Raw genomic sequence first — 17281 nt, 5'->3', positions numbered from 1 at the left:
CAAAAATAAGGAGGAACTAGCTTTAGGTGAAAAGAAAATTACACAGGACCTGATCCAAAGCCCAGTGAATCCAATGGGAGTTTTCCCATTGAGTTTTGTGATCATTAGTTCAGGCCCACAGGGCTTGTTCCTATACCATTGAAATCAATAGGAGTTATACCACTTACTGCATTGGGATTCAAATCAGGAAAATAGTGATGGTAAACATTAAGAGGGCTTTCTGATTCTCCTGTTAATGACTGCAGAGAATTATGCATCTGTCTCACACCATACATATATTGTAATTATTAATGCGAATGAGCGTTGCTCTTGTAGAAGAGAATGACTGATGTTTTTGTTTGAAATGTTGTTGTTTTTTAAATCTCCCTGTATGCAGTTAGTTTGAATTTATATGCCACCCAGGCCCAAGTAGAAGATTTTACAAAATGCATTGTTATGTGGGGCTTATGTGTGATATTTTAGATTCTGGCCCTTAATTACCTCTATTAGCAAATGAGGTTGCTATTGCTGCTAAAAATGAAAATTCATAAGCACAGGAAGAATTGAGCTTTGAGACACTAATATGTGCCAGTATTTTAGAATAGCACCAGTTACACTGAATATAAAACTAAATGTCTTAATTATAATAAATAGTTGATTAATTTAAACACAGTTACAGAGCTCAAATCCTGGCCTGGCTGGAAAAGAGGCAAATGGAACTATAAGGTTTGGCCACTCTTCATGACTGTAGGGCTGTATTCGTACATATTCTGAGACAGAATCCAAATGAGAGTTTTTTTCCTACCACCTACATGCCCACCAAACTTGTTCCACCTGTAGCCCTGTGTCAGGGGAGGCTCTGATATCCCAGTTGCGGAGAGAGGAGCAGCTTCCACCCTGGTTGCCAATTACCCATGGAATGGAGATTCAGTGGGCTGCCTGGAGCAAAATGTCCTCCCAAAAAGGAGCTGAAGATGTAACCCAGGAAGATGAGAGGGTCCCAATGATGGTAGGAACATTCTCCTGTGGAAATCAGGGGAAGGATGACGTGCAGACATGTCCCTGCAATCCCATATATCCATAAGTAATGCTTATTTTTGGTCAGGATTTCTGCTGTGCACCCCTTAGTAGCTTCGCAAAAACTTTGCAAACACAATCTGGGGAGGAGGACAGGACCTTATGAACAATGGTACCCTATACATCAGCAGCTGACCATCCCTTCTGCCCCTTGCGCACCAAGCTAAACTTTGCCTCAGAATCAGCCGGCTCAGCACAGAGACCATTATAATATGGAATTTTACCATGACCCAGAATTTGGCTCCTAGTGAAATCAGTGATCAAATAATAATATCGTTTATTTTCATACGATTTTATTTCATAACAATCTATTCAAACTACTGTGTAAAGAGCTAGCTACTTATTTATACAGACATTTATCTTAGCTCACCTCAAATTACACTGTCCCTACAATTATTTTGCCCACTTTCTTTGGATTGGGTGGTAGGGGATAGGAATGGGCCAAAATCTGCCACAGACTGAAGGCTAATTACAAGAAACCTGAGCTACTCAAATGAGCACCATATAGTATAAATTCTTTCTTTTAACGGTGCACTGAGGGAGCATCTCTCTATTATAAAATACCGCATGGACACGTCTGGGTCTGTGCTAGTGGATTCAAATGTGAAATGTAAATTTGTATTTTAGCTGTGCATCATGGGCATGGTGCACAGCTAACATATAAATTATATATATATGAGGAACCCATATTAATATTAATATTATTAATATGGGGGGAGATGTATATGATACTACCCTTCTAGTGGACTTAGTAGGATTTAGCATTTGGAATGACTGAGATGATGGCAAAGAACTACCTTATAGGGCTGAAGGGATCCATTCTTTTCACTCCCCTAATTTAAAGCACTAAAGTATGGTGCATTTTTAAGCTGCCTTGTTATTAAAAATATTAGACCATGTTCTACTTTAGGAGTACCTCCAGAATCGAATAAGTGCACTTTGCTCAATGGCCACATCCTGATTGCTCATGCATATACATAGTTCCAGTTAAAAACTTGAGTGCATCCCATAACTTGTTCACCAGAAATTTGGGCCCTGATTTTTAGAAACAGCTTCCAATACTGTGAGTGCAATTCTGCACCTGCAATTGTGATCACAACTGATAGTATTTGCATATTTAACTAGCTGATTTACAGGAAGTGAGTTATTAAGATGTTTAAATGCTATAAATTAGGAACAAAATTGTGCCATGCAAAATTGAGAACTAAGTTGAGGTCTTTATAAAAATGAGGCCTCTGAGCTCAAGAAACTGATAGTAACCTGCTAATTGCCTTACCATTGACATATTTTAATCAATTTGCTAATGCTGATAGCTTTCAGAGGACAATTCATTCAATGTTTGGCCTTTGCAGATTCCATTTGTTATTCTGTAGGGTTGGGGACAAAAATGGAAATTACATTCTGCAGAAAAAAAATGCGATTTCAAAAAAAAATTATCCCAAATTAAGACAAAAAAACAAAATTTTGAAACTTTTTTGCTAAATGAAATTTCAAAAGAACTCCATTTTGTCTCAACTGAAGTGGTTCATTTAGTAGATGTTTGTGAAATTCATGTATTGTTTGTACTTTATATTTTCTAAATGGGTGCTGTTTTTGTAGTTTTAAGGGATTGATTCTACCAGTCTTGATTTTAGTTGGACTACTTGAGGAGTAAGGATTAGAAAATATGACTTATAGTGATAGATTCAAGGAGCTCAATCTATTTAGCTTAACAAACTTGATTACTGTCTCTAAGTATGTACATGGGGAACAAATGTTGAAAAATGGGCTCTTCAATTTAGGAGCGAAAGGTATAAAAATTAGAAAGGCCAAGGCACAAAAAGAGGTGAAACTAGCTAGAGACATAAAGGGTAACAAGAAAACATTCTACAAATACATTAGAAGCAAAAGGAAGACCAAGGACAAGATAGGCCCATTACTTAATGAAGCGGGGAAAACAATAACTGAAAATGTGGAAAGGCAGAAGTGCTAAATGACTTTTTTGTTTCAGTTTTCACCAAAAAGGTTAGTAACGCTTGGACGTCTAACATAGTGAATGCCAGTGAAAATGAGGTAGGATCAGAGGCTAAAATGGGGAAAGAATGAGGTAAAAATTACTCAAATAAATTAGATGTCTTCAAGTCACCTTATGAAATACATTCTAGAATACTCCTGGAGCTGACTGAGAAGATATCTGAGCCATTAGCAATTGTCTTCGAAAAGTCATGGAAGACTGGAGAGATTCCAGAAGACTCGAAAAGGGCAAATATAGTGCCTATCTATAAAAAGGGAAATAAGGACAACCCAGGGAATTATAGACCAGTCAGCTTAACTTCAGTATCTGGAAAGATAATGGAGCAAATAATTAAGCAATCAATTTGCAAACACCTAGAAGATTATAAGGTGATAAGTAACAGTCAGCATGAATTTATCAAGAACAAATCATGTCAAACCAACCTAAAAGCTTTCTTTCACTGGGTAACAAGCCTTGTGAATAGGGGGGAAGCAGTAGCTGGTGGTATATCTTGACTTTAGTAAGGCATTTGATAATGTCTTGCATGAGCTTCTCATAAACAAACTAGGGAAATTTAATCTAGATTGAGCTACTATAAGATGGGTGCATAACTGGTTGGAAACCATTCCCAGAAAATTGTTATCAGTGGTTCACAGTCAAGCTGGAAGAGCATATCAAGTGGGGTTCTGCAGGAATCGGTTCTGGCTCCAGTTTTGTTCAATATCTTCATCAGTGATTTAGATAATGGAATAGAGAGTACACTTATAAAGTTTGTGGATGATACCAAGATGGGAGTGGTTGCAAGTGCTTTGGAGGATAATATTAAAATTCAAAATGATCTGGACAAACTGGAGAAATGGTCTGAAGTAAATAGGATGAAATTCAATAAGGACAAATGCAAAGTACTCCTCTTAGGAAGGGACAATCAGTTGCACACATACAAAATGGGAAATGACTGTCTAGGAAGGAGTACTGGGGACAGGCACCTGGGGGTCATAGTGGATCACAAGCTAAATATAAGTCAACAGTGTAATACTGTTGCAAAAAAATCAAACATCATTCTGGGATGTATTAGCAGGACTGTTGTAAGCAAGACATGAGAAGAAATTCTTCCACTCTACCCTCCACTGATTAGGCCTCAACTGGGGTATTATGTCCAGTTCTGGGTGCCACATTTCAGGAAAGATGTGGGCAAATTGGAGAGAGTCCAGAGAAAAGCAACAAAAATAATTAAAGTTCTAGAAAACATGACCTATGAGGGAAGATTGACAAAATTGGGTTTGTTTAGTCTGGAGAAGAGAAGACTGGGAGGGGACATGATAACAGTTTCCAAGTACATAAAGGTTGTTACAAGGAGGAGGGAGGTAAATTGTTCTCATTAACCTCTGAGGATAGGACAAGAAGCAATGGGCAGAAATTGCAGCAAGGGCAGTTTAGGTTGAACATTAGGAAAAACTTGCTAACTGTCAGGGTGGTTAAGCACTGAATTAAATAGCCTAGGGAGGTTGTGGAATCTCCATCACTGGAGATTTTAAAGAGCAGGTTAAACAAACACCTGTCAGGGATGGTCTAGATAATACTTAGTCCTGCCATGAGTGAAGGGAACTGAACTAGATGACCTCTTGAGGTCCCTTCTAGTCCAACGATTGTATGATTCTATAATACAATCCAATGGCTGGAAGATGAAGCTTGACAAATTTAGACGGAAAATAGGGTGTACATTTTTAATGGTGAGAGAATTAAGCATTGTAACAATTTACCAAGGGTTGTGATGGATTCTCCATGACTGGCAATTTTTAAATTGAGATTGGATGTTTTTCTAAAAACTATGCTCTAAGAATTATTTTGGGGAAGTTCTATGGCCTGTGTTATACAGAGAGTCAGATTAGGTGATCACAATGGCTCTTTGTGGCCTTGGAATCTATTGAAATTTTGAAATGTTTCAATTTTGATCTTTTTAATTTTTTCAATATATTTTTAAAATAAAATAAAAAAATTAAACAAAAAGATGTTTTGAAGTGAAAAATCAGAACGTTCTGTTCCAACGATGTTGAAATATTTCCCCCCAAGTTTAAACAAATTTGTGTCAAAATCATCAAGATTTTTCAAAAAGTTGCAGATTTGATGAAACACCATTTTTCAGTGGAAAATTGTTTGACAATTTTCCAAGCAGCTCTAGTATTGTGCATTTCAGAAAGTAGGGCTTGCTCCTGATGTCCTTACTAGGACAAAAATCCCATTAACCCTCCATTTAAGGGCAGTTTTGTTCAAGTAGAACTGTAGAATTGCTCCCTTAGGCCCAAAACCTGCAACTGACTCCACACAGACAGATTCCTGCCCCCATTGACTCAGGGTTCTGCATGGGCACAGGGGTCTGCCCATGCACTGCTCTTTGAAATATTGGGGCTTTAATTCCAACAACTGTGAAATACCTTTTCATTTGCAGTGATAATGTAAAGATCATAGACATTGATATGGGTGAATTATATACTCACTAGAAAAACTGTCATTTGGGACAAAACCGACAACCCTAACTACTGTGAGAAGTCCCATTGACTTCAAGTTTAAGGGTTGACCTGAGAAAGGGTCGCAGGGCCAGTCCCTTTACTATGTTCTTTTATTTTAATAAAATAGTAAAAATATATTTTGAAATCCTAATGCACTCCTGGGCCTGAGCATTTCAAGCATCCGGTAATACGAGGCTAATAGAAACATGTGAGATCTATAAAGTGTATCTATTATATACAATAATTTGATTCTCTGTAAAAAGCCAAGTAAGTGAAATTTGGCTCAACTGAATTGACGTCAGTGGAAGCAGGATTTCTCCCATGAATCGCTAGGCCAAATTTACAGAACTGACAAAATATTAAAATATTGCAATTTCAGTCGCAACTTAGCAGTCCTGTAGCTATTTGCTATGTTAAGAATATTGTCCATTTATATTTATTGATCAAAATAACAATGTTTTGCATTACATGAGTAAAAATATAATATTAAAGCTATCTTTAAACACCTCAATATTATATATTCAGATCCCTCGAAGCATTGAGTGTCTGCTAATTGAAATTTAAAATGAAACATTTTCTTCTTGAAATTATATTTTAACAACAATCTGCATTTTTACAAAGAAGTTCTACACTGCTGGGATGCTCTGTTGCATAAACTTTAATACTTTGCTATACTTTCTGTCTGCTTATTTTCTTTAAACTGGTTTGCAAATATGTATATTTTCTGCTACACAGTAAAAATTAGAACGGTAAGTGACATTACCTAGGGCTCTTATAAACACGTTCAGTTATGTTGTGCTTTTTGTTGACATTTAAATATGGATTGTTTCAATTTTCTCTGACTACAGAGGCAAGTAATAGTAGCCATGAATCTCGTATTGGTCTAGCTGAGAGTCTGGAATCAGAGAAGAAGACAGTTATACCACTTGTGGTCGTATCAGCTCTGACTTTTATCTGTCTAGTGATTCTTGTGGGTATTCTCATATACTGGAGGTAAGTTACTTATTTTTGCAGTTCTACAAAGCTTAGATTTTGTCCTGATTAGAAAAATGTAATTGGTATTACTGAAGATTTGCAAGAGATCAAACTGGATCCTGACTCTCTAACAGATACTATTATTATTTATTTGTATTGCAATAGTACCTATTTTTGGTAAGCTATTAAAATGTTCACTTGCATATCAAGAGATTTTAAAAAACTCAAATAATTGATGTGATTGTTTGTTTACCTTTAGGAATTAAATGATATAGGAAAAACAAAATTAAACATCACAGCTTCCTTTTCCACATGTACCAGAAATGTATCTGTAGGGTGATTTACAAATTTAGTACCTGATCCTGGAGTTCTTGATGTCAGTGGGAACTTTGTAAAGGACTGCAGGATTAGGATATTAACTCCTATTAAAATGCAGTGAAGCTAAGTGTATAGTAATATATTTCTATATCCATCCAAATTTAAATTTTGTACATGGCTATTTTTTTCCATGTTTTAAAATTACTTACGGAGCACCATCAGCATGGAAGGAGATGTACAAAGCAGAGGAAGTTACAGGTCCTAACCTAAGGGTCTTCCATGCAAGCACAGATCCTACATTAGGCCAACAGTACAGCAGATGACCAGGGATGGAACCTTTTCTCTTTCTCTAGCACACAGAGTTCCACCGTCCCATATGAAGTGGGGGGGGGGGTTAGCGGATGCTGGGTCTGCACTTTGTGCTCCTCTGGCCCAGTGAGGATTCCACAGAAAACATGGAGGTTATGCCTAGGGCTATGACAACAGTCATAACTAGGGGATTCCCTAGTAGCCAGAGGCAGTGCTAGCCCATTAGAGTTTCTGATCAGGAATATTTTGGAGTCCCTCTTACCCCTCACCCACCTCCTAAAAATACTAATTGCATTATTTTCACAAACCAAAAAAAAATAGCCAACATAACACATACTAATGCACTTGTTAAAAAGTCCGTGTTAAATTACATGAATGGTATTTTGGGGGAAATACTAAATCAGGGCCCCCTTGAGCTGCTTAGGGCACTAAGCAATTGCTTAGTCTGCTTATGCTTAGCTCCACCACCATGTAGCATGGCTCCATTGTACACAAGGTTTTCTGTGAGCCAAAGTGAGTGAGGAGACTGAGGTCTCCAGGAGGATAAGATCCATGCAGAACGCCAGTGGTCCTCTAGTTCCAGAGGTGGGCTCCATGGCCTATTCCCTGGGACAATTAGGGAGAAATTCCCTTGCAAAGATTTCCTCCCCCAAAGCTTCCTGTTATACTATGGTTCTGAGCTATCTGGTCCCAGATTATTATATATATTGTGATCGTGCCAAAACATCCCAGTCAGGAATGGGGTCCTGTCATGGACTCTCAGGATTAATGCCATGCCCCCAGCTTTTGAACAGTCTCTTGGAGGAACCTTTTCAATGTGCCAGACACCTAAGGAGTCTCACTCTTCCTTCAGGGTAGGCCATGCGGCCTCAACGCCTTCCACCACTAATCTTCTGGGGCGTCAGCACTCCTGCTTCACACCATGAGCTCTGCTCAGCAAATCCAACTGAGATAGACCCCTGGTTCAAGATTTGTACACTCTTCAGGGACTAATGCACCTCACCCAGAGACACTCAAGCAATGTTTTCAAAAGAGCAGGCTGTAGCACTGACAGTCCTTAGGTTAGCATAGAGCAGAAGTCCCCAAAGTTTGGGGCGCAGAGGAACCTTCGGGGGGGACGACACGGCGGGGCCCAGGCCAGCCCCCGGAGGGCAGGGACGGAGTGGTACCCAGTCCCTCCCTGCCCCCAGCTCTGCTCCGGCCCTGCCCCCCACTGCGTCCCCGGCTTCTGGCACTGTCCCCAGCCTCGGTGCAGCTCTGCTGCTGGTGCCACAACAGCCAGCCACTGCTGCTGACCACGGCTCCATTCCCAGCCTGGGGGGCAAGGCTGGGAGAGGAGCAGCACTTGTCCACAGGCCCGGCTGCCACCCCTCACCGCAGCCCACCTGCAGCACCGCTCCCACCCCCAGCTTTGGCCTCTGGCTGCCTTGCTCCCGGCTCCATCCCCATCCCCATCTTCGGCCCCAGCCTCGGCACCCTTACCACTGTTCATGTCTTCCCGCCCCTTCACCTTCCCCACCACCAGAACCACAGCCCCTCTCCCAGCCCCAGTTCCAGGAAGGTGGGGGGGAGGCGTGGACTGGGACAAGGAAGGGGGTGACCCTCAGAATTTTGGGGACCACTGGCATAGAGCCCACACTTATTCCCCTAATTTACACCTCTCAGTCCTTTGTTCTTGAGCTGGGATCTCTGCTCAGCTTCGCTGCTGATAGCTTCAATCTATGAGCCATCGGAGCGTCTAGAGGCCTTGTTGGCCTGGGTCAGTTTCAACCAGTTCCTTACTGACCCTGTTCATTGTGCCCAGACAAGGAGATCACCACAGACCTATGTGTCTTTGCCTGCCCTGAGAATAAACTTAATCCTTTCCCCCCTCACTGGGTAGCAATGCAAAGTATAGGGGGAAGGTGAGGCACACACACAATTCATAAAAATATTACAGAAAATTCCCACTTTGTCATAGGCCCTATTCTGCTAGGTTCCAAGCAAGCATATAAGATGATACAGGAGTAGAGCTGTGTAAAAAATGTAAACAATTTGGGGGGGAGGGGAATCACCAAAAAAGTTTGAATTTTTTGAAAAATTCAAGCAATTCTCCAAGCTGGTCAGAAAGTGGGGGGTGGAGGGGACCCTTAAAAACTTTTGTTGAAATTAAAAAAAAAAACTTGAGCATTTTTTTTTTTACCAACTTTACGCAGAAGGTAAAGATGTGAGCAAATAGAGATATTGGGCCAGTTTGGCCAGCCTGGGCCATTGTGTCTGGAGGCAGCAATCCATCCCCAGGGGAAGGAAATCAGTATTTGTACCACCACCTTTCCCTTGAGGGTTTGACTGGCGGAGCACACTTCTTGATTCCAATGGGACCTCATGGTTGCCCTGCCAGTGTATTTCCTGGCCTTCCCTGGCAAGTACCAGCCATTCTGGGCTTTCTAGCAGAGGGGGAGCAATGGGCACTGTGCATCATACCAAACCCGCCCTCTGCCAGATGGATTTTCAGCCACCAAAAAAACTTTCTCTGTCAGCATAGCCCAGGATTGAATCTGCCCATTTTGCCTTTTGGAGGGTGAGTCAGCTTTTTCTTTAAATAGACATCTTGTATTATCATTGATATGCACCCGGAAAGGAAGTCTAAAGGGAGGGACTGGAGTGGAGCGAAGATAGATGTTAGAGTACAAAGGAGAGAAGGGCATACCATGGTTGATATATTATCTGTGTTACTGTCTTTTAAATAATGTGAATCCATGGAAATTTAAACAATTGAGGATAAATTCAGAAGTGATGTAACTAATAAGTGTAACTTACATGTGGGTTAATCTGCACAAATGAGTGCAAGTGGCTGTAGGTTACATACCAAAGATATGGAAGGGTGGGGTTGTACCAACAGTCAACAGGGAATATAGAGTGTAAAGTAAAGCACAGGGGGCCTGCTACATTTTACACCTTTGTACATTCTCCTGTTGGTTCTTTTCCTACAGCCACCCTCTTCCATGTGAGTTACACCTAGTTTCACTCACGTGAACACCAGTAGTTAAGCCATCTCTAAAATGTCCTGATAAAGGTATAAAGTGATAGTGTTATATTCTAATAGATTGTCATGTCAAAATAACACTCAACAAAGAAGCTGCATGACAAGTGTAAAACAAATACAAAATGAATAAATTCAGGAGTAATGACACACTACTACTATCTATCTATCTATCTATCTTTGATGTGTATCTGTCCTCTATCATTGTAGTATCTCAGCATCTCACAGTCTTTAATAGATTAAGCCTCACAACAATGCTGTGAGGTAGGAAAGTGCTATTATTCCCATTTTACAGACAGAGAACTGAGGCACAGAGAGACTACGTGACTTGCTTGAGGTCCCACAGGAACTCTGTGGTGGAGCAGGGAATTGAACCCAAGTCTCCCAAGACCCAGGCTACTATGGTAACTAACGGCCCAGCCCAGTATTAGAGCTGCTGTATGAAAAATGATGTTTTTAAAATATTTCATCTTCATAGTGAGTCTTGGAAAGGAATCAGTTAATGTCCAGAAGAATTGCACAACTCATTTCCTAGATTACTTCTAGTCAGTTGATTATGAATTCTACCACAGGGATTTATGGTTAACTCTCCTTCATTTTACTGACAGGCTTCTCTTAGTTTCACATTGTCCAACATGAATGTTCATATTCATCTTCAAAAGGCTTTATTTTTAAAGCTAAATGGTATTCGAAATCTTTCCTGTTTACAAAAGAAAACAACGCCATACACTTTAAGACCTGGATTGCATGGTGTAGTTTTAGTAATCCTACACATGTTATGAGCTTGTTCTTGTCAAATGACATTGTGTTCATTTGGTATTCTTTCTCAGAGAATGCACAGTTTTGAAACCCAGTCTTTCAAAATATAACAAAGATCCTGTTAGCAGTAATATCTTCTAGATGTTTAATTTAATCCCTTTGTGTCTTTCCCATGTATTACAAAATAAAATATGGAGCTCTTTTTTGTTAATCTTCAAGAGAAAATTTTGTTGATCTTATGCTAAAGCCAGTAACGTATTTTCTATGTTTTTAAAAGGAATGAAATCTAAATATCATGTACTGTAATTTGGACTTTGTGGCCTGATTTTCAAAGGTGCTGAGCACCCACAGCTCTTTTTAAAGTCAATGGAAAATTAGGACATTAACTTTATATGACAATTTTATTTTCTTTGTACTTGCAAAATGTTCTATAGGAAGAACTGAATAATAGAATGAATCCCTAACAGAGCAATTCTCATGTTTAGCTTTAGTTGGTTTTAAGCTGATAGTTGATATCAGATATGAGCCTTTTTTTATTTTATTTTCTGTGGGCCAAATTCATGCTAACTGCTCATCAAATACTTAAACTTGCAAGAAACTTATCTCTGTCTGCTTATTGACAACAATGTTCACAAAAAATGATGGTGGTATAGCCACAGCTACTCAGTGGAGCTCTTTGGTTTGAAGATGAGACAAAAAGAATCATCCCTGGCAAAGCTGACAAATACCTGTTTTTCAGATTCATGGGAAAATGCAGAAAATATTTTGTTCTCCCTTCAAATTGTTTGTAAAAACAAACAGCAGTTGTGGCCAGCAGAAAACTAACTTTGCAGTCTAACTCTGTTCTTAGTAAAGAATTATTGAACTTCCACCTGGAGAAATTCACAACTCTTGACTATTTCATGAGGCAGAGTTTCACTCTTTTCATGGTGAAAAGCTATCTTGACTGGCAGAAATGGCAACTTTTAACTCTGATGCTTTCTAATATTTTTTATTCAGATTCTATATATGAAATAAAAATGTATAATTTTGCCCCTTTCTAGTTTGGTTGTTCAAGGCCTCTTGTACTCAGGCAATGAGTTTCCAGCCAATATAATTGTCTTTTCTCTTCGACAGTCTAGGTTTACAGTGAAGTAGGCAAAGTATTCATTTCACAGCCTTGTCCCTTTGGTCACATTGTTTTGTACAGCCTTTGGGAGGATTTTTCATCCAAAAATAGAATCCGTGAAACCAAAGAAAACAGATAGAAGATTCAGTCCTCATAATAGAGCTTTACTGGGAATGCTTGAATCTGCTGGTTCTATTGATTTCATGTCTGACGCTCTGGGCCCAAATTTCATTATTGATGGCTTTCTACTTTGGTGAATGGAATTTGTATTTTAGGGTCACTGGGTGAAAAAAAAAATCCCAGTTCTGAAAAATGAAAGTTTCCCTATCCTATACCAGCAGCAAATTACACCACCATCCGTGCCAGCTGAGCTGCACTGACCAACTGTTGGAGGTTAGAGCCAAGGCTCTGTCCGCTCCCTGCCCTCAGGGGAAGGGAAGGAATAATAGGCACGCCGCACCTACTTATTTCTGCATGCCGAGAGCCAAGGTCTACCTAGCCTACACAGGAGTGAAGGGGTGGGTGGAGGGGTTGTTACTCCCCAGTAAGCCCCTGATAAAGAGTCCAAGTCACAGTCTTGCCCTAAACTGTTCTTTTTAAATTATTCACTCAGCTCTAGTTTCTTCAGGGCAGTTTAATGTGCTGCTGCTTGTCTTACACTACTGCTATAGCCTCTTTAATTATTGCAACATCTTTAATACTGTCTCGGGTTTTAACTGAATGTTCTAAGAAGTGCAATGTCTGACTTATGAATTACACAGTTTTAGGTATGGGATCAAAATACTGAGGCAAAAAGGTGTAAATTAAATAATGAGGTTAACATTGATTGATGGGACTTTTGTCTGCAAGTTTAAAACAGTCCTCATTTTTTTCATTAAAGATGAGTGGTAATTAGGAAGTGACATGGCTATCAACACTTAGCTTAGTCATGAAGGCTTTCACTGCTGATGCAGAGCAGATGGAATACTTAGTATGAATCTTGTTCTAGATTAAGTAGTATGCTTTGAATTTTTTCTCCCAGATGTTTTAGTGTATAATTTACTTGAGGCTACAAGGGATAATTAACACACAGTATGTTACTAGAATGCTTTAAAGCACTCTTTAGATGTGAAAATCATTACACAAATCTTTTTCAATTTATACTTTTTCATGCAGAAATGTGACAAAACACTGTAATGTGACTGTATTCACTTAATGGAACAAGATCTTTTGGAACAATTGCATCAAGCTTTTTAGATTTTCCTTTTATTATTTTTATTTATTCATGTATTTTAAATCCGCCCACCCTGTTAAAATGCCCAATGCGCTGAGCATCAGGCCAAGATGTTTAAAAGTAAGTAGTGATCTTTGGTGCCTTATTTTTTTGGGTGCCCTACTTGAGACATCTTAAATGAGCCTGATTTGCAGCAGGTGCTGAGCACCAACACTTGGGCCTGAGAGCAGCCTATCATGACAGACCGCCTCTCTCATCATGATACACAGATGGAGTTGCAGTCAATGAGGGCACTGGTGATAGATCTTCCTCAATATATTAAAGCAGGGGTGGCTGCCAGGGTGTTCTCCAGCAGGCTCTGGGACGCCCTCTTGATTCTGGTTCAAAATAGCCCTGATTAGTTGACTGTCAGGTCACGCTGCAGCACCCATATATTTACCCAGCCTCTGAAGAAAGATAGTGGAATGAGTTATCGGCTATTGTGGGGGTGCTTGTATTTGATTAAGAGCTGCTTCTTAGTAGAAGGGGGACTGAGATTTATATTTCATGTTGTATTTTAAGTCATTGGCAGGGTGCTTAGAGCCTGTGTACGGGTGCTTTTTATTTATCTAAATCAAAATAAAGTAAGTACATAATGGATAATCCCTGCTCAAGACTCCTGTGGATGGCCAAAAACCCTCCAAGGCTCTTGCAGATATTCCGTGAGGGAAAATTCCTTCTTGGCCCCAAGTTTGGTTGTCATGTGAATACTCTACGATTTTGTTGTTCATGTAACTATCCTTTTATCCCCCTAGAATCCTAGAGGGGAATCTGCCAGGAGCTATAGGGACAAAAAATTCCAGACACTAATTACAGTCTGAAGGAATAAAAAAAAAAAATCATTCCAGGAGTGTGTACGTATTTCCCAAATACTTAGTTGAAACAGTTCTCACCCAAGTATCTGTGATCTACAGTTATGTTTTTCTAGAGAATGCTAACATCTCCACAGCCTCTTCTTCTCTATACTGAATAGTCTATGGTCTTCAGCTTGTCATCATAGATAAGGTCTTGCATAGCTTTGTTCACCAGGGGAGTCCTCAGCTCTGCACTTAGGCCGTTTTCAGAATGGAGCAGGGAGACTGTTCCAGGAATAGGGAGCAGCATGGGGAAAAAAAGAGCACAGAATAAAGTTTATGAGAGATCGGCAAAGTGTAGAGCAGTGGGAGCAATGGGTGCATCTTCATGAAATCAGTATAAATACATTCACAAGGGTGGGGATGGGGGTGGAATGAAAGCCACATGTAAGCAGGGACCACTGTATGGACAGCCATGAAGGTGAGATCAAGGAGATTGAAATTACTGAGGAATGGGATAGGAAAATAATGGAGGAATTTGGGAACTGAAGCAAAAGGGGGGGACTATGTGATCAGAGCGGCAGGAAAAGTAGATAGCTAACTGCAGTATCATGAATGGCCTAGAGCGGGGGCAGATGACAGAGTTAGAAGATGGAGAAGAAGTAGCATTTTTCCCTGGCAGAGGTCTCATAACCCACAGCAGAATCTACTGTCCTCACCCCAGTTCATTTGCCCACTGATTCACCTTAAAATCTACCCCTATGTAAATCCAAAATTTTCTCTCCTAAAAAATGTTTCTTAATAGGCCTCATAAAATTGGGTGATAGTAGGAGTGACTGAGTTCTGGAAAGTGGAGAGCCCCTGTTTTAACATACAAAAGCTGGATATAGCTCTCTTTTATTATAACATCACACAGATTAATTGTAAGGTATATTTTCTCTGTGCAATGCTATTAATTTGGAGAAATTATTATATGGAAGTAGAATTTAGAATAACAATAACCTCACAAAATGGCAAAAGACGCTACAACCATTTTAGCCAATGGCTTTCAGTGAATGGAAATTCATAAACATAAAATGAGATTAATATTTTCCCTGAAACAGGTATCTCTTTTTAAAGTTAACCACTTGTGAGTAATGTTTCAAATAGATTAAATGACCCACAGCAAAGAACGTTATTAGCAAGTTTAATTATCTGGTGAGTTTTTTAATTAAGGAGGGTTTGCAGTGCTTAAAGCAGCAGTTGGTTATTTACTCTTTTGAATAGCTTGTTTTATACCCTTAGCAGATGCTACCCATATTATCTTCACAGCTGGGGTATGGAAATAGACACAAGTAACATTGTGGACCATAGTTAAGGTTGGTTCCATTAGTATTCATCCTTAAACCCCTCTGCAACACGGCTAGCATCTGTTGGAATCATAAACTCCCCTGCTTTCAGCTCTCTGCATCATGATGACTTCCTTGGTTAAGATGTGCTCAGTGTGATGGCTACATTAAGAAGCAACTTTCCCCCCCCCAATTATAATAGCACTGTGAGCCTCTGTTTTGTTTTCTACGCAGCATATTGCCTTTTACTGATTTCTGTACCTGTGGTAGGAAAGGTCTCTCAGTGAAAGTGGTTTCACACACGATTCCAGCTTTGGAGTAGAACAGTACCTAGAATACGAAAGAAGGAGTAGAATCATGTGGATCTGGATGAGTGATAGGGCAATGGAATTTCATTATACTTGAAAGTACTGTACAGCATCTATAGTGGTTCCAGGTGAAGATTGACACTCTCTTGGCTTTCACTATGGCTGATGTCTGCTCTATCTTCTGCCTCTGGTACAGGTAAAAGTAGCATAAACTATTTGATCTTCTGGGCTAATGTGCAGGTATGTGGTGTCGTAAATTGTAGGCATAATGTTATTAGTGCAATATAGTGGTGCTGACAGTGAATATTTATATATTAACTGGTGTGTTTCAATATTCCTTACATGAGGTTCTCAGATGTTTGATTTTTTTAATCATATTGCCAATATTCCAAGAAGACATCTCAGAAAACATGTTATATTTGCTATATTTACATATGATTTTTTTCTTTAGGAAATGCTTCCAGACTGCTCACTTTTATTTAGAAGATAACACATCACCTAGAGTGATTTCCACTCCCTCGGCACCAGTCTTCCCAGTTTTAGGTAATTTGTTTTGAAATATTTTGTGAATTGTTGTTTGTCATTGAAAAAATGTGGTGAATATTAAAGTGAACTGTCATTAAACAGGATGATATGGCAAATAACAATTCCTCATGCACAGTCCAATAACTAGAAACATAGTTCAATTCACCACTCAGAAATGTAGGAGTTTGAGATTTGCACCCTGTTGTATTCATGGAGACAGCTGTACCTGAGAGGGGGGGAGACACCCTCAGGGGAGTCAGACAATGCTACTGTCAATAGGCTCACCTGAATGTTCTGCAGGAATAAAGCACCTTTAACTTACAGCTGGGGCTCTTTAAGACCCCCTCTGATAGAGGCTGCTTGGGAGATGTTCTGAATAAAATTTTCTACAAAAATCTGTGACCCATATTCTGTACGTCACTCCATAAGTCATGCCACTGAAAACAATGTCATTACTTGTGACACTACTTACAGTGAGTAAGGGGCACAAATCTGCCCCATATAGGTAACTAATAAATACATATTATTTATTAAATCTCAAGCATTTGATTCCTATTTGGAATCTGAAAATTAGACATTTTTTAAGTGTTCCCTCTAAGCCCAGTGACAGCTGTGAATGTGAGGAACATCATATTTTAAATAGTTAATCACAAAACTAATAGGTATATCTCAGGAAAGTCAAACAATTCTCTAGAGTGATTTTAGACTGAATGTCATGCAGAAGTTCCATTTTTGTTTGTTTTGTTTATTTACTTTGGGTTAGCCATTGTCATGTCTTTTTATTGTAGTTCATTATAGGTTGTTTCTGTTCCAAGTCAATAACTGTATTGCAGTGTCATTGTGCCATTTGTTTTTACAATCTGTACTTATCAATTCAGCACAGGAAAAATAACATTCCACTGTCATGGGGGAGAATTGCATCTACAGTTGTTTTTGTGTAATTCATATATGTGTTTTGGTATTGGGGATTTTACTTACTAAAAATAGTAATGAATGTTAATTTAAAACAGGTGAAAAAAACCTTTTA

The 17281-nt window shown here is 39.4% G+C and overlaps 1 protein-coding gene across 3 annotated transcripts in view; it reads left to right on the top strand.

Moving 5' to 3' along the window:
- The window catches only part of PTPRZ1 (protein tyrosine phosphatase receptor type Z1), a 193431-nt gene that overhangs the window by 148975 nt on the left and 27175 nt on the right, over window positions 1-17281 (top strand). For all 3 annotated transcript variants that reach the window (XM_026648720.1, XM_026648718.1, XM_026648717.1), the window contains exons 13-14: window positions 6405-6549; window positions 16181-16272. In XM_026648720.1, coding sequence (XP_026504505.1) covers window positions 6405-6549; window positions 16181-16272 — 237 coding nt within the window. The remainder of the gene's footprint in view (window positions 1-6404; window positions 6550-16180; window positions 16273-17281) is intronic.

Source organism: Terrapene carolina, unplaced genomic scaffold (assembly GCF_002925995.2).
Source record: "Terrapene carolina triunguis isolate 2854851 unplaced genomic scaffold, T_m_triunguis-2.0 Scaffold68, whole genome shotgun sequence".
NCBI lineage: Eukaryota > Metazoa > Chordata > Testudines > Emydidae > Terrapene > Terrapene triunguis.
The sequence above is the reverse complement of the archived record's forward strand: the minus strand, read 5'-3'. Positions and strand labels throughout refer to the sequence as shown.